Source organism: Coregonus clupeaformis, unplaced genomic scaffold (assembly GCF_020615455.1).
Source record: "Coregonus clupeaformis isolate EN_2021a unplaced genomic scaffold, ASM2061545v1 scaf0165, whole genome shotgun sequence".
NCBI lineage: Eukaryota > Metazoa > Chordata > Actinopteri > Salmoniformes > Salmonidae > Coregonus > Coregonus clupeaformis.
Genome location: NW_025533620.1, coordinates 540068 through 562583, shown reverse-complemented (window position 1 = coordinate 562583; position 22516 = coordinate 540068). Strand labels below are relative to the sequence as shown.

The 22516-nt window shown below is 43.8% G+C and overlaps 1 protein-coding gene across 1 annotated transcript in view; it reads left to right on the top strand.

Annotated features, from left to right (window-relative positions):
• LOC121582322 (T-cell immunomodulatory protein-like) overlaps positions 1-22364 on the top strand; it is a gene marked incomplete at its 5' end in the record, with an annotated part of 81925 nt that extends 59561 nt beyond the window's left edge. The window contains 4 exon segments of the mRNA XM_045213882.1: positions 13260-13384; positions 16139-16221; positions 17138-17255; positions 20657-22364. Of these exon segments, the coding sequence (XP_045069817.1) occupies positions 13260-13384; positions 16139-16221; positions 17138-17255; positions 20657-20716 (386 nt within the window).
• Positions 22365-22516: the final 152 nt, after the last annotated feature.

The window sequence follows — 22516 nt, the reverse complement described above, 5'->3', positions numbered from 1 at the left end:
CACGAGCTGAGATTAGGAGCACACTCTTAAAGGGAGTGCTCCTAATCTCAGCTTGTTACCTGTATAAAAGACACCTGTCCACAGAAGCAATCAATCAATCAGATTCCAAACTCTCCACCATGGCCAAGACCAAAGAGCTGGATGTCAGGGACAAGATTGTAGACCTACACAAGGCTGGAATGGGCTACAAGACCATCGCCAAGCAGCTTGGTGAGAAATTGACAACAGTTGGTGCGATTATTCGCAAATGGAAGAAACACAAAAGAACTGTCAATCTCCCTCGGCCTGGGGCTCCATGCAAGATCTCACCTCGTGGAGTTGCAATGATCATGAGAACAGTGAGGAATCAGCCCAGAATTACACGGGAGGATCTTGTCAATGATCTCAAGGCAGCTGGGACTTAATGACTTGGAGAAGATCTGCAAAGAGGAGTGGAACAAAATCTATCCTGAGATGTGTGCAAACCTGGTGGCCAACTACAAGAAACGTCTGACCTCTGTCATTGCCAACAAGGGTTTTGCCACCAAGTACTAAGTCATGTTTTGCAGAGGGGTCAAATACTTATTTCCCTCATTAAAATGCAAATCAATTTATAACATTTTTGACATGCATTTTTCTGGATTTTGTTGTTGTTATTCTGTCTCTCACTGTTCAAATAAACCTACCATTAAAATTATAGACTGATCATGTCTTTGTCAGTGGGCAAACGTACAAAATCAGCAGGGGATTAAAAACTTTTTTCCCTCACTGTACATGTAAGGATCTTGGATGCCCCAGGTCAGAACATAATGAAACTGCACCTCATTCCCCACCACACATACATAACAAAGAGTCATTAGTGAGTGTCCAGAGAGGACAAAATTTATTGCACACATGACATATACACTGAGTGTTCAAATAATTAGGAACACCTTCCTAATATTGAGTTGCACCCCCTTTTGCCCTCAGAACAGCCTCAGTTCGTCGGGGCATGGACCTTACAAGGTTTCGAAAGCATTCCACAGGGATTCTGGCCCATGTTGACTCCAATGCTTCCCACAGTTGTGTCAAGTTGGCTGAATGTCCTTTGGGTGGTGGATCATTCTTGATACAGACGGGAAACTGTTGAGCGTGAAAAACCCAGCGGTGTTGCAGTTCTTGACACACTCAAACCAGTGCGCCTGGCACCTACTACCATACCCTGTTCAAAGGCACTTAAATATTTTTTCTTGCCCATTCACCCTCTGAGTGGCACACATACACAATCCATGTCTCAAGGCTTTAAAATCCTTCTCTAACCTGTCTCCTTCCCTTCATCTACACCAGTGGTCACCAACCAGTTGATCGCAATCGACTGGTCGATCTCCTGTGTGTGTGCGTGTATTGTACTCGCCCATGTTTCTGAATGAGCTTTTGGAGCTGAGGAGTCCTGACTCGTTGGGTGTGAACATGTGTTCTGCTCTGTTTGCCACACAGACAAGTCTTGGAGGCTCTAGAATATGTGTGGGTGGGTGGGTGGGTGTCTGGTTCTCATCAACATGCTTGAGACTCCTCACACCCAGATTGGAGAGAGCCTGGGAATGAGTGAATGTGATAACCTGTGGAAGCGTAAGGTTCCTTGAGTAAGCCTGCTCTTCGGGAGCTGTTTGGCTGGTTGGCTGCTCTGAATCCTCTTTGTGGTCTGAGAGGGGGATTGGAGGCTGTCAGTCATGTGCTGCAGGCTGGAGCGCTCCGCCAAGGTCTGTCTGTGTGCTCCACGGCTGTGCTGCAGGGAGATAGGGCTCCCACACACACCAGGATGTAGCCCGCAGCAGCTAGCCAGAACCCCCACCCACCACAAGCCTTCCTCCAGCCAGCACCACCAGCACCCACCACCTCCGTGCATGGCCTCTCTCCAGCCTAGCTCCCCCACCTGCAGAGTGGCAGTCCCTAAGCCAGCTTCCTCTCTCTCTGAGTGACACATCCTCCAGCCAGCGTCCCCAGCAGCACTGTGACATTTCCCCCTGCTGTGTCCATTCGCAACATGACACATCCTTTAGTTAACATTCAACACACAACTACAACCTGTCACTAGGGTAGCTGGTTAACCCCAAAATGTCTGTCGACTACCTTCCTCTCCTCCAGACCTTACAGAGACTGTGGTTACTTAAGCCGGGCGTGCACTAGACGATTTTGGCCCCGATTTACGGTTAGGGTACATTTTTGAGATCAGTGACAAAATCTCAATGTTGTTACCTACTCTGGGCACGTGGCCGTCAACGATGCTCGTTTAATGTGAGCGGGTCAGAGACGCAATCTGAGGGGTACTGATCCTGTCTTTGAGCCGTCCCAGACGCCCTGATATTTTCAAACATGTTGGATTTTATCGGCACAAAATCTGCAATGCTGTTGTAGTGAGATGTGCAACAACAACTTTTGAGAACGGTGATCAGCAACAGCCAATGAGAGCTTGCCAGAGAAGAAGCCAGTGAGATGATGACATGTTTTCGCATAACCCAGAATGTGTAGACTCTCCAGCAGGAGCGATGACTACTACTAGTATGCGTTTGTACTTGCCTTTATCCAAAGCCAAAGTGTCAAATCGTTACAGCTCTAAAGTTCACAAGCAATGTTATTAAAATCAATGTATTGGCTAAAGATTTCAACTCTGTATGGCAAGCGTGGATCTCTGACTGAAAACGTTTATGCGGCTGCTTTGAGCCACAGCTCATTCTAGCTAAGTTAACGATCTAATCACATCAAGTGAAGAATCTTGTAGTGTGACCCCCTCGTCTGTGCCAGATCGTTTAGTATGCACACCGCTACGTTGGCAAGACAAAAAACTACAGGAAAGACAGTGTTTAATGTGAGGATTTTGAAAGTCGTGTAGTGTTCGCCCGGCATTAGTCTGAGCTTGAATGGAGAAAAGAGAGAGAGATGCGCGTGTTTCTTCGTTTCATACATTATTACCTTGACTAAACAGAGATAACCTTCCTGAGTTGGAACAACATTTAACTGAACTACTTACTTTTAAATGTCCTGTTTATAATCTCTTTATGCATTGGCCACATTTAGAATCATATCAAAAGAGTAATTCTAGTGAAGCAAGATACACCTTCATCTGATTACTCTGTCAGTTTATGTGTGGTCTTCTAGTGTGTGCCCTCTCATTAGTGGACAATTCCAAAACTGCAACGCCTTCCTCAGCTCCCTAATACCACGGAGAAGAGCCAGGACAGTGCACAGAATTCAAACTCCATTTTAATGTTCATGGATGAAGTCATTAGCTTTCCTTTGTCCTTTTTCCAGCACGGTAACACCTCTAAACTGTGATTTTAAAAGCCCTCTCCCTCTTCTCATTACCGACGAGAGGCTTACACAGAGCAAATTGTTTTTCTTTTACATAGCATCATTAAGCCGTCTCTCGCTGCTCACGCTCTCTCCGCTGAATGACTTTTCTTTCGTTTTCAGTAGAACTGTACAGTGAGGGAAATAAGTATTTGATCCCCTGCTGATTTTGTACGTTTGCCCACTGACAAAGAAATGATCAGTCTATAATTGTAATGGTAGGTTTATTTGAACAGTGAGAGACAGAATAACAACAACAAAATCCAGAAAAACGTATTTCAAAAATGTTATAAATTGATTTGCATTTTAATGAGGGAAATAAATATTTGACCCCCTCTCAATAAGAAAGATTTCTGGCTCCCAGGTGTCTTTTATACAGGTAACGAGCTGAGATTAGGAGCACACTCTTAAAGGGAGTGCTCCTAATCTCAGCTTGTTACCTGTATAAAAGACACCTGTCCACAGAAGCAATCAATCAATCAGATTCCAAACTCTCCACCATGGCCAAGACCAAAGAGCTGGATGTCAGGGACAAGATTGTAGACTTACACAAGGCTGGAATGGGCTACAAGACCATCGCCAAGCAGCTTGGTGAGAAGTTGACAACAGTTGGTGCGATTATTCGCAAATGGAAGAAACACAAAAGAACTGTCAATCTCCCTCGGCCTGGGGCTCCATGCAAGATCTCACCTCGTGGAGTTGCAATGATCATGAGAACAGTGAGGAATCAGCCCAGAATACACGGGAGGATCTTGTCAATGATCTCAAGGCAGCTGGGACTTAATGACTTGGAGAAGATCTGCAAAGAGGAGTGGAACAAAATCCCTCCTGAGATGTGTGCAAACCTGGTGGCCAACTACAAGAAACGTCTGACCTCTGTGATTGCCAACAAGGGTTTTGCCACCAAGTACTAAGTCATGTTTTGCAGAGGGGTCAAATACTTATTTCCCTCATTAAAATGCTAATCAATTTATAACATTTTTGAAATGCATTTTTCTGGATTTTGTTGTTGTTATTCTGTCTCTCACTGTTCAAATAAACCTACCATTAAAATTATAGACTGATCATGTCTTTGTCAGTGGGCAAACGTACAAAATCAGCAGGGGATTAAAAACTTTTTTCCCTCACTGTACATGTAAGGATCTTGGATGCCCCAGGTCAGAACATAATGAAACTGCACCTCATTCCCCACCACACATACATAACAAAGAGTCATTAGTGAGTGTCCAGAGAGGACAAAATTGATTGCACACATGACATATACACTGAGTGTTCAAAGAATTAGGAACACCTTCCTAATATTGAGTTGCACCCCCTTTTGCCCTCAGAACAGCCTCAGTTCGTCGGGGCATGGACCTTACAAGGTTTCGAAAGCATTCCACAGGGATTCTGGCCCATGTTGACTCCAATGCTTCCCACAGTTGTGTCAAGTTGGCTGAATGTCCTTTGGGTGGTGGATCATTCTTGATACAGACGGGAAACTGTTGAGCGTGAAAAACCCAGCGGTGTTGCAGTTCTTGACACACTCAAACCAGTGCGCCTGGCACCTACTACCATACCCTGTTCAAAGGCACTTAAATATTTTTTCTTGCCCATTCACCCTCTGAGTGGCACACATACACAATCCATGTCTCAAGGCTTTAAAATCCTTCTCTAACCTGTCTCCTTCCCTTCATCTACACCAGTGGTCACCAACCAGTTGATCGCAATCGACTGGTCGATCTCCTGTGTGTGTGCGTGTATTGTACTCGCCCATGTTTCTGAATGAGCTTTTGGAGCTGAGGAGTCCTGACTCGTTGGGTGTGAACATGTGTTCTGCTCTGTTTGCCACACAGACAAGTCTTGGAGGCTCTAGAATATGTGTGGGTGGGTGGGTGGGTGTCTGGTTCTCATCAACATGCTTGAGACTCCTCACACCCAGATTGGAGAGAGCCTGGGAATGAGTGAATGTGATAACCTGTGGAAGCGTAAGGTTCCTTGAGTAAGCCTGCTCTTCGGGAGCTGTTTGGCTGGTTGGCTGCTCTGAATCCTCTTTGTGGTCTGAGAGGGGGATTGGAGGCTGTCAGTCATGTGCTGCAGGCTGGAGCGCTCCGCCAAGGTCTGTCTGTGTGCTCCACGGCTGTGCTGCAGGGAGATAGGGCTCCCACACACACCAGGATGTAGCCCGCAGCAGCTAGCCAGAACCCCCACCCACCACAAGCCTTCCTCCAGCCAGCACCACCAGCACCCCCCACCTCAGTGCATGGCCTCTCTCCAGCCTAGCTCCCCCACCTGCAGAGTGGCAGTCCCTAAGCCAGCTTCCTCTCTCTCTGAGTGACACATCCTCCAGCCAGCGTCCCCAGCAGCACTGTGACATTTCCCCCTGCTGTGTCCATTCGCAACATGACACATCCTTTAGTTAACATTCAACACACAACTACAGCCTGTCAGGGTAGCTGGTTAACCCCAAAATGTATGTCGTCTACCATCCTCTTCTCCAGACCTTACAGAGACTGTGGTTACTTAAGCCGGGCGTGCACTAGACGATTTTGGCCCCGATTTACGGTTAGGGTAAATTTTTGAGATCAGTGACAAAATCTCAATGTTGTTGCCTACTCTGGGCACGTGGCCGTCACCGATGCTCGTTTAATGTGAGCAGGTCAGAGACGCAATCTGAGGGCTACTGATCCAGTCTTTGAGCCGTCCCAGACGCCCTGATATTTTCAAACATGTTTGATTTTATCGGCACAAAATCTGCAATGCTGTTGTAGTGAGATGTGCAACGACAACTTTTGAGAACGGTGATCAGCAACAGCCAATGAGAGCTCGCCAGAGAAGAAGCCAGTGAGATGATGACATGTTTTCACATCACCCAGAATGTGTAGACTCTCCAGCAGGAGCGATGACTACTACTAGTATGCGTTTCTACTTGCTTTTATCCAAAGCCAAAGTGTCAAATCGTTACAGCTCTAAAGTTCACAAACAATGTATTGGCTAGAGATTTCAACTCTGTATGGCAAGTGTGGATCTCTGACTGAAAACGTTTATGCGGCTGCTTTGAGCCACAGCTCATTCTAGCTAAGTTAACGATCTAATCACATCAAGTGAAGAATCTTGTAGTGTGACCCCCTCGTCTGTGCCAGATCGTTTAGTATGCACACCGCTACGTTGGCAAGACAAAAAACTACAGGAAAGACAGTGTTTAATGTGAGGATTTTGAAAGTTGTGTAGTGTTCGCCCGCCATTAGTCTGAGCTTGAATGGAGAAAAGAGAGAGAGATGCGCGTGTTTCTTCGTTTCATACATTATTACCTTGACTAAACAGAGATAACCTTCCTGAGCTCACTCTGGCATTCAGTTAGAGGGAGAAGCTGCAGTGTGTGTGTGTGTTTGAGACAAAGCTGTTACAACAGTTCACATGGGGACAAGTCAGAGCTCACACACTTTCTGCTGACTATTGTGTGTATCTGAATCTTTTGTGTATCTGAATCTTTGGCTCTGTGCCTGACAGTATAGAGAAAGACCCTTGGGTCCGGTCATGGTAGCCCAGTTAGAACAGGGTTTCCCAAACTGGGTCCCCGGGTCCCCACTGGGTGCACGTTTTGGTTTTTGCCCTAGCATTACTCACCTGATTCAAATAATCAGTTGGTTATTTGAATCAGCTTTGTAGTGCCAGGACAGAGTTTGGGAAACCCTGAGTTGGAACAACATTTAAATGAACTGCTTACTTTTAAATGTCCTGTTTATAATCTCTTTATGCATTGGCCACATTTAGAATCATATCAAAAGAGTAATTCTGGTGAACCAATATACACCTTCATCTGATTACTCTGTCAGTTTATACAGTGGGGAAAAAAAGTATTTAGTCAGCCACCAATTGTGCAAGTTCTCCCACTTAAAAAGATGAGAGAGGCCTGTAATTTTCATCATAGGTACACGTCAACTATGACAGACAAATTGAGAAAAAAAATCCAGAAAATCACATTGTAGGATTTTTTACGAATTTATTTGCAAATTATGGTGGAAAATAAGTATTTGGTCACCTACAAACAAGCAAGATTTCTGGCTCTCACAGACCTGTAACTTCTTCTTTAAGAGGCTCCTCTGTCCTCCACTCGTTACCTGTATTAATGGCACCTGTTTGAACTTGTTATCAGTATAAAAGACACCTGTCCACAACCTCAAACAGTCACACTCCAAACTCCACTATGGCCAAGACCAAAGAGCTGTCAAAGGACACCAGAAACAAAATTGTAGACCTGCACCAGGCTGGGAAGACTGAATCTGCAATAGGTAAGCAGCTTGGTTTGAAGAAATCAACTGTGGGAGCAATTATTAGGAAATGGAAGACATACAAGACCACTGATAATCTCCCTCGATCTGGGGCTCCACGCAAGATCTCACCCCGTGGGGTCAAAATGATCACAAGAACGGTGAGCAAAAATCCCAGAACCACATGGGGGGACCTAGTGAATGACCTGCAGAGAGCTGGGACCAAAGTAACAAAGCCTACCATCAGTAACACACTACGCCGCCAGGGACTCAAATCCTGCAGTGCCAGACGTGATCCCCTGCTTAAGCCAGTACATGTCCAGGCCCGTCTGAAGTTTGCTAGAGTACATTTGGATGATCCAGAAGAGGATTGGGAGAATGTCATATGGTCAGATGAAACCAAAATATAACTTTTTGGTAAAAACTCAACTCGTCGTGTTTGGAGGACAAAGAATGCTGAGTTGCATCCAAAGAACACCATACCTACTGTGAAGCATGGGGGTGGAAACATCATGATTTGGGGCTGTTTTTCTGCAAAGGGACCAGGACGACTGCTCCGTGTAAAGGAAAGAATGAATGGGGCCATGTATCGTGAGATTTTGAATGAAAACCTCCTTCCATCAGCAAGGGCATTGAAGATGAAACGTGGCTGATAGCATGACAATGATCCCAAACACACCGCCCGGGCAACGAAGGAGTGGCTTCGTAAGAAGCATTTCAAGGTCCTGGAGTGGCCTAGCCAGTCTCCAGATCTCAACCCCATAGAAAATCTTTGGAGGGAGTTGAAAGTCTGTGTTGCCCAGTGACAGCCCCAAAACATCACTGCTCTAGAGGAGATCTGCATGGAGGAATGGGCCAAAATACCAGCAACAGTGTGTGAAAACCTTGTGAAGACTTACAGAAAACATTTGACCTGTGTCATTGCCAACAAAGGGTATATAACAAAGTGTTGATAAACTTTTGTTATTGACCAAATACTTATTTTCCACCATAATTTGCAAATAAATTCATTAAAAATCCTACAATGTGATTTTCTGGAAAAAACAATCTAATTTTGTCTGTCATAGTTGATGTGTACCTATGATGAAAATTACAGGCCTCTCTCATCTTTTTAAGTGGGAGAACTTGCACGATTGGTGGCTGACTAAATACTTTTTTCCCCACTGTATGTGGTCTTCTAGTGTGTGCCCTCTCATTAGTGGACAATTCCAAAACTGCAACGCCTTCCTCAGCTCTCTAATACCAGAGAGAAGAGCCAGGACAGTGCCCAGAATTCAAACTCCATTTTAATGTTCATGGATAAAGTAATTAGCTTTCCTTTGTCCTTTTTCCAGCACGGTAACACCTCTAAACTGTGATTTTAAAAGCCCTCTCCCTCTTCTCATTACCGACGAGAGGCTTACACAGAGCAAATTGTTTTTCTTTTAAATAACATCATTAAGCCATCTCTCTCTGCTCACACTCTCTCCGCTGAGTGACTTTTCTTTAGTTTTCAGTAGAACTGTACAGTGAGAGAAATAAATATTTGATCCCCTGCTGATTTTGTACATTTGCCCACTGACAAAGAAATGATCAGTCTATAATTGTAATGGTAGGTTTATTTGAACAGTGAGAGACAGAATAATAACAACAAAATCCAGAAAAAACGTATTTCAAAAATGTTATAAATTGATTTGCATTTTAATGAGGGAAATAAATATTTGACCCCCTCTCAATCAGAAAGATTTCTGGCTCCCAGGTGTCTTTTATACAAGTAACGAGCTGAGATTAGGAGCACACTCTTAAAGGGAGTGCTCCTAATCTCAGCTTGTTACCTGTATAAAAGACACCTGTCCACAGAAGAAATCAATCAATCAGATTCCAAACTCTCCACCATGGCCAAGACCAAAGAGCTCTCCAAGGATGTCAGGGACAAGATTGTAGACCTACACAAGGCTGGAATGGGCTACAAGACCATTATTCGCAAATGGAAGAAACACAAAAGAACTGTCAATCTCCCTCGGCCTGGGGCTCTATGCAAGATCTCACCTTGTGGAGTTGCAATGATCATGTGAACGGTGAGGAATCAGCCCAGAACTACACAGGATCTCAAGGCAGCTGGGACCATAGTCACCAAGAAAACAATTGGTAACACACTACGCTGTGAAGGACTGATATCATGCAGCGCCCGCAAGGTCCCCCTGCTCAAGAAAGCACATATACAGGCCAGTCTGAAGTTTGCCAATGAACATCTGAATGATTCAGAGGAGAACTGGGTGAAAGTGGTGTGGTCAGATGAGACCAAAATCGAGCTCTTTGGTATCAACTCAACTCGCTGTGTTTGGAGGAGGAGGAATGCTGCCTATGACCCCAAGAACACCATCCCCACCGTCAAACGGGGAGGTGGAAACATTATGCTTTGGGGGTATTTTTCTGCTAAGGGGACAGGACAACTTCACCGCATCAAAGGGTCGATGGACGGGGCCATGTACCGTCAAATCTTGGGTGAGAACCTCCTTCCCTCAGCCAGGGCATTGAAAATGGGTCGTGGATGGGTATTCCAGCATGACAATGACCCAAAACACACGGCCAAGGCAACAAAGGAGTGGCTCAAGAAGAAGCACATTAAGGTCCTGGAGTGGCCTAGCCAGTCTCCAGACCTTAATCCCATAGGAAATCTGTGGAGGGAGCTGAAGGTTCGAGTTGCCAAAAGTCAGCCTCGAAACCTTATTGACTTGGAGAAGATCTGCAAAGGGGAGTGGAACAAAATCCCTCCTGAGATGTGTGCAAACCTGGTGGCCAACTACAAGAAACGTCTGACCTCTGTGATTGCCAACAAGGGTTTTTGCCACCAAGTACTAAGTCATGTTTTGCAGAGGGGTCAAATACTTATTTCCCTCATTCAAATGCAAATCAATTTATAACATTTTTGACATGCATTTTTCTGGATTTTGTTGTTGTTATTCTGTCTCTCACTGTTCAAATAAACCTACCATTAAAATTATAGACTGATCATGTCTTTGTCAGTGGGCAAACGTACAAAATCAGCAGGGGATTAAAAACTTTTTTCCCTCACTGTACATGTAAGGATCTTGGATGCCCCAGGTCAGAACATAATGAAACTGCACCTCATTCCCCACCACACATACATAACAAAGAGTCATTAGTGAGTGTCCAGAGAGGACAAAATTGATTGCATACATGACATATACACTGAGTGTTCAAAGAATTAGGAACACCTTCCTAATATTGAGTTGCACCCCCTTTTGCCCTCAGAACAGCCTCAGTTCGTCAGGGCATGGACCTTACAAGGTTTCGAAAGCATTCCACAGGGATTCTGGCCCATGTTGACTCCAATGCTTCCCACAGTTGTGTCAAGTTGGCTGAATGTCCTTTGGGTGGTGGATCATTCTTGATACAGACGGGAAACTGTTGAGCGTGAAAAACCCAGCAGTGTTGCAGTTCTTGACACACTCAAACCAGTGCGCCTGGCACCTACTACCATACCCCGTTCAAAGGCACTTATTTTTTTTGCCCATTCACCCTCTGAGTGGCACACACACAATCCATGTCTCAAGGCTTTAAAATCCTTCTCTAACCTGTCTCCTTCCCTTCATCTACACCAGTGGTCCCCAACCAGTTGATCGCAATCGACTGGTCGATCTCCGGTTTGAGTCAATCACCAAACATTTCTGTAAAAAACACAATGATAAAGCCTTGCGTTCCTTTTTTAAATTTCGCTGTTGGCGGTAGGTGCTTTTGATTCAGAAGCCCTTACGGCTGAAATAATGCAGTGCGACTTGAGTTTCGCCATCAGCTGGAAGACTGTGTCCCCTTTTCTCAGCGGCAGGAGGGAGAGCGGAGGGACGGTGAGTTGGGTGAGAGGCAGCCTCACCGCTGCTCCCTCCCTCCCCTCAGACTGACCATCAAATGCATGCCATCAGTCCAGTAAAAAAAAAAAAAATACCCAGTGTGATCATATACCTAAACATTATTAAATGGTCTGAGAAGAACAGCATTGGCAGGGCAATTCAAGCATAGCCAATATGCAGTGATAATGTATTGGGCCTATAGCCTACTGCACAAACCTCATTGCTACAGCACTGTTTTTAATTGGTTAATGTTGCATAGGCATATGTTTTTTTAAGTAATGTTTATATTTTTTTATCTGAGCAGTAGATCTAGGCTTGCATTTTGACTCAGAAAGTGATCTTGACTCCGAAAAGGTTGATGACCACTGATCTACACTGATTGAAGTGGATTTAACAGGTGACATCAATAAGGGATCATAGCTTTCACCTGGTCAGTCTGTGTCATGAAAAGAGCATGTTTTGTACGCTCAGTGTATGTGTCAGAGTCAATACCCTGCTATTGTATCACAAAGCTGATGGGAGGGATCGATCTCACACATACACCAAGGTCTCAGTGTGACGTCCATATTAACAGTTAGCCTACTGGTTTTACTAGCACTGTGAAGTGGACTTCCAATCAGTGTCACTACAATGGACAAGCCTCTTTATTAACAGAAATGTATACAGTACCATATTTAAAGTGAGCATTTCTGTATGATTGAAGCAATTACATTGGCTTTTACAGCAACTGCTCTGAAGCTGCTCGGTGTAACCTGCTCCATCATTGCAATCAATTACAGAAAGCAGGAACAGGGCTCAAAGCAGGGTCACGCTTTCATTTCAGAGGAGATGGTCTAGTTGTTCCTAATTTCAAACTGTTACAATGGAGATTCGTGGAAGGTAATATATACATTCGCTCAAGATGGTGTACACTTATGCTTTATTCATAGACAGGCATTTAACCTCAGGCTTTTAGGCTCTATACTTAGGTTAAATGTGTAGATAATAGCTAGGCAGAACACACTGTGTTTTTTTTTATGTGGACTAAAGATCCTGCTTTAATCAGTCATTGAATCTTTTGCTTTCTGCACATCGTAAATGTAAAAACAGACTTCCATCTGAGTGTGGGTCCAGACCCGCCATGCAGTCCAGCCACATTTATTCTGATTTGTTGCCGTGGTGCTCTCTTTGTTTACCGTAAAGCGGGTGATTTACGTTGGCTGCGCTTGGCAGGGCCTGAGCGTGGGCCAGTGGCGAGGACGTGGTGGTGGTGGTGGTGGAGGAGGAGGGGGGCGGTAGACGCCTCTGGACTGGGCGATGGTAGGAATAGGATGGTCTGATTTGTGTATTTTATGAGTCTTGTTTATGGGTCTGAAGGGCTCTAATGGCTCCTCTTTTATGAGTCTTGTTTATGGGTCTGAATGGCTCTAATGGCTCCTCTTTTATGAGTCTTGTTTATGGGTCTGAATGGCTCTAATGGCTCCTCTTTTATGAGTCTTGTTTATGGGTCTGAATGGCTCTAATGGCTCCTCTTTTATTAGTCTTGTTTATGGGTCTGAATGGCTCTAATGGCTCCTCTTTTATGAGGCTTGTTTATGGGTCTGAATGGCTCTGATGGCTCCTCTTTTATTAGTCTTGTTTATGGGTCTGAATGGCTCTAATGGCTCCTCTTTTATGAGGCTTGTTTATGGGTCTGAATGGCTCTAATGGCTCCTCTTTTATTAGTCTTGTTTATGGGTCTGAATGGCTCTAATGGCTCCTCTTTTATGAGGCTTGTTTATGGGTCTGAATGGCTCTAATGGCTCCTCTTTTATGAGGCTTGTTTATGGGTCTGAATGGCTCTAATGGCTCCTTTGTTTTCCCCTCCATGCAGCCGGCCAGCTGAGCCAGTCGGCCCACCTCTCCCTGCAGCTGCCTTACACCGTCCTGGGGCTGGGGCGCAGCGCCAACTTCCTGGACCACCTGTACGTGGGTATCCCCCGGCCCCTCGGGGACAAGGTACAGTATGGTGCGCTGCAGCACTGGGGGAGGGGAGCGGAGAGGAGGGACATGCCAGACAAAACACAGACAGGACAGGATGCAGTAGGAGCTACAGATGAAGTAGGAGCTACACAGGTCTAATAACTACAGCATGGAACTGATACTGTTTCTAGTCACTGCACCCATGTGGAGAACACACCCAGAGCCACTGATAGTGACACTAACTCTACTGCAGGTTAATGTAAATGTTTCTTCCTGTTGCAATATGATAAGTAGATGGTCTATTATGCAGTAAATAATTAATTATCTTCTTCGTTCACCCACTTTTGTGCTACCTCAAACATTGGCATGTGGTTTGGGTTTGTGTGGAGCGACAGCCTTCTGTCTCTCATATCGCGTGCCGTTTGAAATGCTGTTTGTTGGTTCCTCGATAGATTCCCCTGCACGGCTTAGTTGAATTTAAGACGCTCGCTCCCGTTCCTCGCCTGTCAAAGAATAGAACAGAGGTCTTCATCAAAACGGATTTGCATTGCAAATTTCTGCCCATACCTTACTACCTTGGGAGCGAGGCTCGTACTGAGTAAAGCATCTGAAGTACAGCAACGTGCTTGGTTGTCGCTCACATCTTTTGAGTTATGCAAGAAAATGTTTCCACTAAGGTTCACATTTCCCCACACAGCAGTTAATAAAATCTTTATAATGCTTTGTATTATGCTAACCAATTTTTACCTTCAGAGGGTGTATGAATATGGTGTCTTCAGTGCTACCTGTGCTACATACAGTGTACAAAACATAAAGGACACCTGCTCTTTCCATGATATAGACTGACCAGGTGAATCCAGGTGAAAGCTGTCCGTGTAGATGAAGGGGAGGTGACAGGTTAAAGACGGATTTTTAAGCCTTGAGACATGGATTGTGAATGTGTGCCATTCAGAGGGTGAATGGGCAAGACAAAACATTTAAGTGCCTTTGAACGTGGTATGGTAGTAGGTGCCAGGTGCACCGGTTTGTGTCAAGATCTGCAACGCTGTTGGGTTTTTCATGCTCAACAGTTTCATTTACATTTACATTTTAGTCATTTAGAAGACGCTCTTATCCAGAGTGACTTACAGTTAGTGAGTGCATACATTTTTCATACTGGCCCCCCGTGGGAATCAAACCCACAACCCTGGCGTCGCAAACGCCATGCTCTACCAACTGAGCTACACAGTTTCCCGTGTGTATCAACAATGGTCCACCACCCAAAGGACATCCAGCCAAATTGACACAACTGTGGGAGCATTGGAGTCAACATGGGCCAGCATCCCTGTGGAACGCTTTCGACACCTTGTAGAGTCCATGTCCTGACGAATTGAGGTTCTGAGGGCGCACAATATTAAGAAGGTGTTTTGTACAGTCAGTATACACATTTAATGAACAGCTGTGTCTATCTCACTGTCTCTGTGAGAGTTTGGAGAGGATAATATCTGTCTCTCAGGTCTGTCTCCAACCCTTCCTCACAGGGTGAAAAATTCAGGAGGCCATGTGAGGGTTTTGAGTAAGCTAAGGAGTGTGTTCTACTTCTCTCTCCTCCTGTACACACTTCTCAATCCCACGAGGTTTACTTCACTAATCAAGATTCCCACTCTGCTCTCGCCTCCCAAAAAACCCCACTTCACTCCCAGCTTCAGACCCAGCGCTCTCCTTTGAAACATTCTCTGAAAACCCAGAAACGCTTTCCTCCTCTAAAACACAGACGTCTTCTCTTAGCCAAAGTGCCAGAAGCGCAGCCTGTCACTGTCTCTCACCGCCGTTCTGCATAAACCACACTGCATTGAGGAGCAAAATGTCAGCATTAGCTTTACTAGGTTAAGAACTGCGACTACTAATGAACTAACACACTGTGCACAGTGCAGTAACACGATAAGGTGACTCATTCACTGCATCATTATTCTCCTTAACCTATTTTACCTCAAACATAAACAATCACTAGCAATTATAAAATCGAAATCCCTGAATCTGCTGCTCTGATTTGCTTTGAGTCTTTGCCTTACATAGTATTTGTATCTCTGAGCTATGTAAGTATGTCATGCTCTTTAATTGACATTTCTCCGTGTCAGGAAGGAGTCATATGCAAACCCACACAACCCTCAGCATTGTAACGATACTCCAGCTAATGGGACTGTAGGAAGTAGGCTGACACACCAGGGGGATACTTCAGCAGACCTCATTTATTTAATTTACTAGCCAGTGTGTATCTTAAATGCATGGCTTTAAATAGCTCGGGTATAGGTAGCTAAAAACCCTGGGTTCTCATTAGGGTGGCTCTGAGTAAAAGAGGATGCAAAGTACGCCGTCACACACTGCGTGTGTGAGCGAGTGAGTGTGTTTCACTTGTCCCTTAATGTTGCCAAATGATAGATGTGTTGTCGGAAATGAGTCTCTCTTCCCTAGAGGACTCTGTGAGAAAGATTAATTTAATGATTGCTGGTGATTGCCATCCAGTAACAACTTGAAGAGGGAAAATTACCTTTGTAATTGATACAGAAACTGGCTTTGAAAAGCTTTTGAGCTTGAACTTCTAATAATAAAGTTCCTTAAACTCTGAACTAGAGAGGGAATTGTAGTGCAGTACTGTACAGGAAATGACTCAGGCCCTACATTGTATCTGCACTGAGAAGTGTGGGCTATATTGCCTGCATTGTGTTAACTTTGAACTATACTTTTTCCATTATTGCTAGCCCCTTCATTCTACCTCCCTGAGGCTCTAATAACATTGTTTCTGTCTTGCAGGACGTGAGGAAGCAGGAGTGGACAGCCATCATCCCCAACTCTCAGCTCATAGTCATTCCATACCCACACAACGAGCCCCGCAGGTACACACACACTCACACATCTGTACTTGGACACCCACAAACATACTCAGGCCATATTTCCATGGTTTTCACATGAAGTCCTACCCCCAGGAGTGCCAGCAGGTGGCAGAACCCCCCCTCTCCGTATGGCCAGCTAACACATTCTCTCACCAACACATGGAACACACACACTATATATATAGCTACTACACTAAGTTATTACTCAGAAAAACACACACACATTATGTAGATGCATACATCATGTACTGTTCATACATTACAGTGAATGCTCAATGTATAGCTAGCTGTGTAAAGAAGGTGTCTTCAGTGTCATAATCTCTATTGGGCACAGGTTAACGCAAGATATTGTGGCTAATATTGTGTTCTGCATTGCCATTGATTGTTTTAGTTTTCACCATTCATATTTAATGTGTTTATTAGTTCTGATAGAATGTCTTAATGAAGTTCTCTCACAAGGGTTTTGATTAATATTTGAGCAGGCGTAATGTTCTTCTTCAGCCATTTATTGTAGTATAATAACACTTTCCCACAGTCTGGGTCTGTTCCTGTTTTTAGTCAAACCATTCAAACGAACTCTCTGTTCTCTTCAATAGTCACAAAATATGTGGATCGAAAGACCGGAATTGCTCTTGTCATTTTTAGTTTTTGAGATTTTTTTAGTTAAATGGTTCATTTCTTGATTCATTTTGACGTAATATGACATAATGTCAGGGTATTTTCATATTTAGTGATTACAGAAACTTCATTGTCAAATAACACCTCAGATAAAGCAAAATGTGCTAAATGTCCTTAATATAGCACATTGACTCTTACCTTCTGATAGGGTTGGAAAAAATAAGACATACCTTTTGTATGAGTTTTATGTCATGTAGTAGTTGATACGCTCTTTCTCTCTCCTACCCTTTCCCTCCTTTAGTTGGAGTGCAAAGTTGTATCTGACCCCCAGTAACATAGTCCTACTGACCGCCATCGCTCTGATCGGCGTGTGTGTTTTCATCCTGGTCATCATTGGCATCCTCCACTGGCAGGAGAAGGTAAGAACAGAATAACACAAATACATCTTACACCGTTTATCATCATTACTGTTGTAGTCAATAATAATGAGCACCATCAACCTCATCTCTTCTCCTTCATTATTAGTTGTACTGTCTTGTCATGTTTCCTCTTCTTCCTTGCATTCCTCCTCACTATCCTCTCCTCCTCCTCTTAATAGTCTGAGCCAAAGCCGGTTATGTTCTGGTCAGAGCAGTGAATCCTCCTCACCGCTGCTAGTCCATAGTATCTGGTGGGGGTCTTCTCTTCTCCTGGCCCTGGGGGGCTGCTGGGGAGCTCTGGTACTGGTCCAGAGAGCAGGAGACCCGCTGTGGGCACAGGGCTCACTCAGAGAGGAACAGATGGGTCAGAACCAGCAGATGGGCCCTGTCCTCTAGCCTCCCACAGAGCTCCCACATGGCTTTTAGAGGGCCGTAACCAGTGAGGACGCTCGGCTGTAAATGCTTTGTTCTGCCCCTTCAGCATATCAAATCTTTTGTTCATTATCCCTGTAAATATGCCCTCCGGGGAGTGTGTGGGTGTTGGTTGTCTTGCTACATTCCAGTGGGTGTTTGTGAATTTTACATTGAGTTTTTAGGTAATCATGTATCGTTTGAATTTCGCAAACTGTGTGAGAATTTGCGTGTGTTTGCATGCAATTGTTGCCGACATGCGTGTGGTTTGTGTCCAGCGTGCCGTGCACACACTGAGCAATTCATCCCCATCCCAGTGCAGCCGTGGCTGGTCTGGCTCTCCACCGAGCGAGGCCAGGCGACGTTGGCGTCTTCTCTAAGCCCTCTGCTGTGGGTGCCTGATTATGCACGCAGGAAACCATAATTGCTCTCTGCTCAGCGAAGGGTTCCGGGAACACAAGCTTCATTGGAGTTGACACTGCATTAAAATAACATGTTTGGCTCCATATCGTAGGAACTGAGCCCAGCAATTATATTTTAGCAGAAAAAGAGAGAGGCAGAGACATGGCTACTTGTCCATCGTTGATTAGAGGTTGATTGAATAATAATGTTCGTGATGGCCCAGGTAATGGAAGCTTAGGTAATAGCTAGCTGTTCATTTGTTTAGATGATTACTTGGCCAATTTTCTGTGCTTCAGTTCAGAGCCCCCTTCCCTTTCAGAGATACAGGTACCTGCCAAAATAAAGGTAACACCAACATAAAGTGCCTTAGTAGGGCATTGGGCCAGCATGAGCCAGAACAACTTCAAAGCACTTTGGCATAGATTCTACAAGTGTCTGGAACTCTATTGGAGGGATGCGACACCATTCTTCCACAATAAATTCCATTATTTGGTGTTTTGTTGATGGTGGTGGAAAACGCTGTCTCAGGCGCCGCTCCATAAACTCCCATAAGTGTTCAATTGGGTTGAGATCTGGTGACTGAGAAGGCCATGGCATATGGCTTACATCCTGTTCATGCTCATCAAACCATTCAGTGACCACTTGTGTCCTGTGGATGGGGGCATTGTCATCCTATGGGGGCATAGCCATGGTAGCCAAAATAATGGCCTGCCCAGCATTTTTCTACATTTGGTAAATATTTTTTTATATACATTGCTTAATTAACTCAGGAACCACACCTGTGTGGAAGCACCTGCTTTTAATATGCTTTGAATCCCTTATTTACTCAAGTGTTTTCTTTATTTTGGCAGTTACCTGTATATCTGCTTCATCCTATTACTGTTGCAGATGATGAGTCACGTCTTTTGAATCTGCAGCCTGTTTTTGTGTTGGTATGACATCTCAGTTCTTGTGAGGTTGTGTGTTTGTTAATGTTGGATTGGGCTAGCCTAGCCGACATCTCTGCTGTTGTGGGCCTTTTTGAGCGAGGGTACTGCCTTTGTTTGGTTTTAATGGGGGGGGGGGGTTTGTGACCCATTGTCATCATTTTGTCTAGTCGGGTGTGTCATCTGCATTGTGAGTGTGCTTGCCTTGAAGTTATATCTGAGCCCGGCTGCTGCTGAGCTGTTCTATCTGACTCATTCTGCCCAGCACAATAACACACCATCATTGAAGGGGCTCTCTTAGATAAGAGAGTCTAACCTTTCACGCAGGGGAAAATAGCATTTGGAAAAAGCTCTACATCTCCATAAACTTTTCCATTTGCTTTGCGGTGTGGAGTTGACCAGGTCACGGTGCGATGGGTGATTGACTTTTGATATTTACACTGACCCCTGCTATTTGTTCCATAAATCTCAATGGTCAAATAGAAGTCAGAGGCTGGTGAGAGACATAGTACCTCCTGCAACAGCCGAGACTCAGGAAGTGTTGTTAGAACACTGTTATAGAAAAGAAAGCTAGCTGAAATTTGAATAAAACTGCCTTCTCTGTTTTAGCCTAGCTGTAAATCTGAGGTAGTTTGGATTCTCTTTATTTGTCAGGTAACTTTGGTTTCACACCTGAGGAATCGATCATTGTTTGTTTGAGCTATTTGTATTTTGTGTGGGTTTAAACAGAATGCAGGGCTTTTCGAAGCGATGAAGGGTGCATTATGCCTCCACGTTGCATACAATGTGACGAAGGTCTTATCCCATTTTGTCCTGCATTTTATGCTAGATGAGGCCCCATAGCCTTAGCAGTGAGTATGGATAGGTTACCGCATACAGTAGACCTTAAAAATAGGTAAAGCTATCGTGTTACTGAACTTCACATTCAATCAGAACAAGATTGTACACGTGTGTACTCAATCAGTAGGTTTCAGACCACTCAATAAATGTCACTAATATCGCACACGGAATAACGACACAATTATATCTCCTGAACACTCAATTATTTCCTGTTCATACACCACAATGAACTAGCAATATTGACAGGATTACACGCCAGTTCACTGAATAATGAGACATAAGGAGAGTATTACAGTATGTCCATGTACTGTGTACACTCCATAAAAACAAGTGTAAGTAACTGAACACTCAGTCTAAAGACTGTCTGCTCCCTTAAGTCCTGAACAACACCGATACGTCCGACAGACTCTCTGCTTAGATGTTGGTGTACTCCATCAGGACTGTCTGTCGAATGGGGAGTGATCCCAGAACAAATCTGTCAGCTTTATCTCCACTGCATTTGAAGCCTCCCCTTTTTTCATCATACGTGCCTTTATGTGGTGCCTGTCGTCAAGGGAAAAATAAAAGAACAAAGCTAAAAATAAACGTTAATTATCCTCATTCATCCACAGAGGGTACATAATTGTACGTTGAAGAGATGTCACATTAACACTTGTAATAATGATTGCCTGCCTCAGATAGATTGACCACTCAGTAGGTCTGCTGGTTTCATTATTATTCTATATTGGTTTCAGCCCCACCTCTCTCTCTCCATCGCTGACTGTTAGACTCTGTTTGTCTGTGACCCAATGACCCCTGACCTTTGCCCTGTGTGTGTTTCAGAAAGCGGACGACCGGGAGAAGCGACAGGAAGCACACCGGTTCCATTTTGATGCCATGTGAAGGAGCACAGGAAGAGATGGACCATGGGAAACAGTCATGCCTGCTTTCTGTTTTATTTCAGTTTGCTGGTCTATGGAATTGTTTATTTATTTGATCCCCTCAGCCTCTTGAGGATGAGCCATTTAAAGTGTTTAGATATCCATTAGACATCATCAAATGTAAAAGAGACAGACAGGTTACTTCTCTTGCACAGATTTGGTTGGAATTTGAACGTGTTCTTTTTTATTCACATTTCCTTATACATTTCAAGGGCCAAAATGATGGAAGAACCCAAATCTAAACAGGACTACTGAGTGAAATGACACTTAGTGATATCCCAGGGGATTTTTTCATTCAATGGTTTGGCTCAGCTCATTATGTATGGATGGCAAATGGGCACTAACTGTTTACGTCATGAATTCGTAATAATGTTTAAATGTTCAATCCAAGTCGTCCTAATCTGCAAAACACATTACAGATTTGTTTGTTTTGGGGGAAGCATTGCTATTGTAATGTTACTTGAAGTCTTATGTATGTCCAGTCATCCATTGTCTTCCTGTATGCCTTCTGTATGTCAGTCTGTAAAGGTTATTGTTTTCCATGGACTGCTATAGTGAGATCTTACACATAGAGTCCACTGACCCAAACAGGGTACTTACACTGGATGCATCCATTGTTCTCTACTGTATATAATGTGCATAGTACATGGTCCATAATGTGTCAAGTTCATTATGTACTTTTCCCGTCCTTATTCCCAAATACCTGACACAATGTCCTATCCTTGGTTGACAGCTCCCACTCTACACTGCTCTCACTCACAGTGGTAGTGGAATGGCCTGTGCTACTGACCCCTCTGGTTTAGTCATGTCCTTAGCTTTTTAGATACGTTTTTCTCACTCTTAATAATCTTGTTCGTCTCACATGATAAACATGGTGTGTTTTTGGAATGCCAAACACTTGATTATGTGTTCATGAAAAACTTCAACTTACAAGGGGAAATAGTTTTGGTCTTTAACCTACAGAAAGTGCAATCATCCTTATCACCAATGTCAAAGCCTCTTCTATTAATTATTTTATTTCATTTTGAATTAACGTGGGGCACCGTATTATTGGATGGTACTGGTCTAACATCCAAATATTTATTTTGCTATCATCTCATGTCTGTGGTTTGAACTTTTTTTATACTAATGATTAATAGTGATAAGTAATTGATTTTATTTTTGTGATTGTGCATGTAATCGAAAATGTTCAACTGAATCATAATTTCTGTTGAATGTTTATGGGATGATGGGTTTAAAATTAAAGTGTTTATCATGCTTAATTCATGGTGGTTCTTACTTGTTTTGAATTCATTTAAATGTATTTCTGTCTCACTTTTGCCTTCCATTTCATAGACTGGCATGGCCATCAGAAAAAGTAAATTCTCCTAGTGAGCTGATGACTCAAGAAACGATTGGAAGTGACAACTTGGCATAGCCTACGGTTTTGAGTTCTTTTTAGCTCATGCAGCATAATGTATTGCAATCTGGCACTTATGGTAAAATGGTAGTCTAATAAAATGGTAGCCATAATTTAAATAGCAGTTGATGTTTTACTGTCTGTTGATATTTTTCAACGATTGTCTTTTGGCAACAACTTACTGAGTAAAGATTATCCTGATTGTATGCTGTCAACTTTTCCGTTGTTTTTTGGGGGTGCGTAAAGCACATAACCCCATTGTAGCTTGTTCCATTCGTTTTGTATTATATCAGACATGGCTCTGCTCAATTTTACCAATATAATCGTTCAATGCAACAAGAACAGAGCAGAGAATTGTAGGCA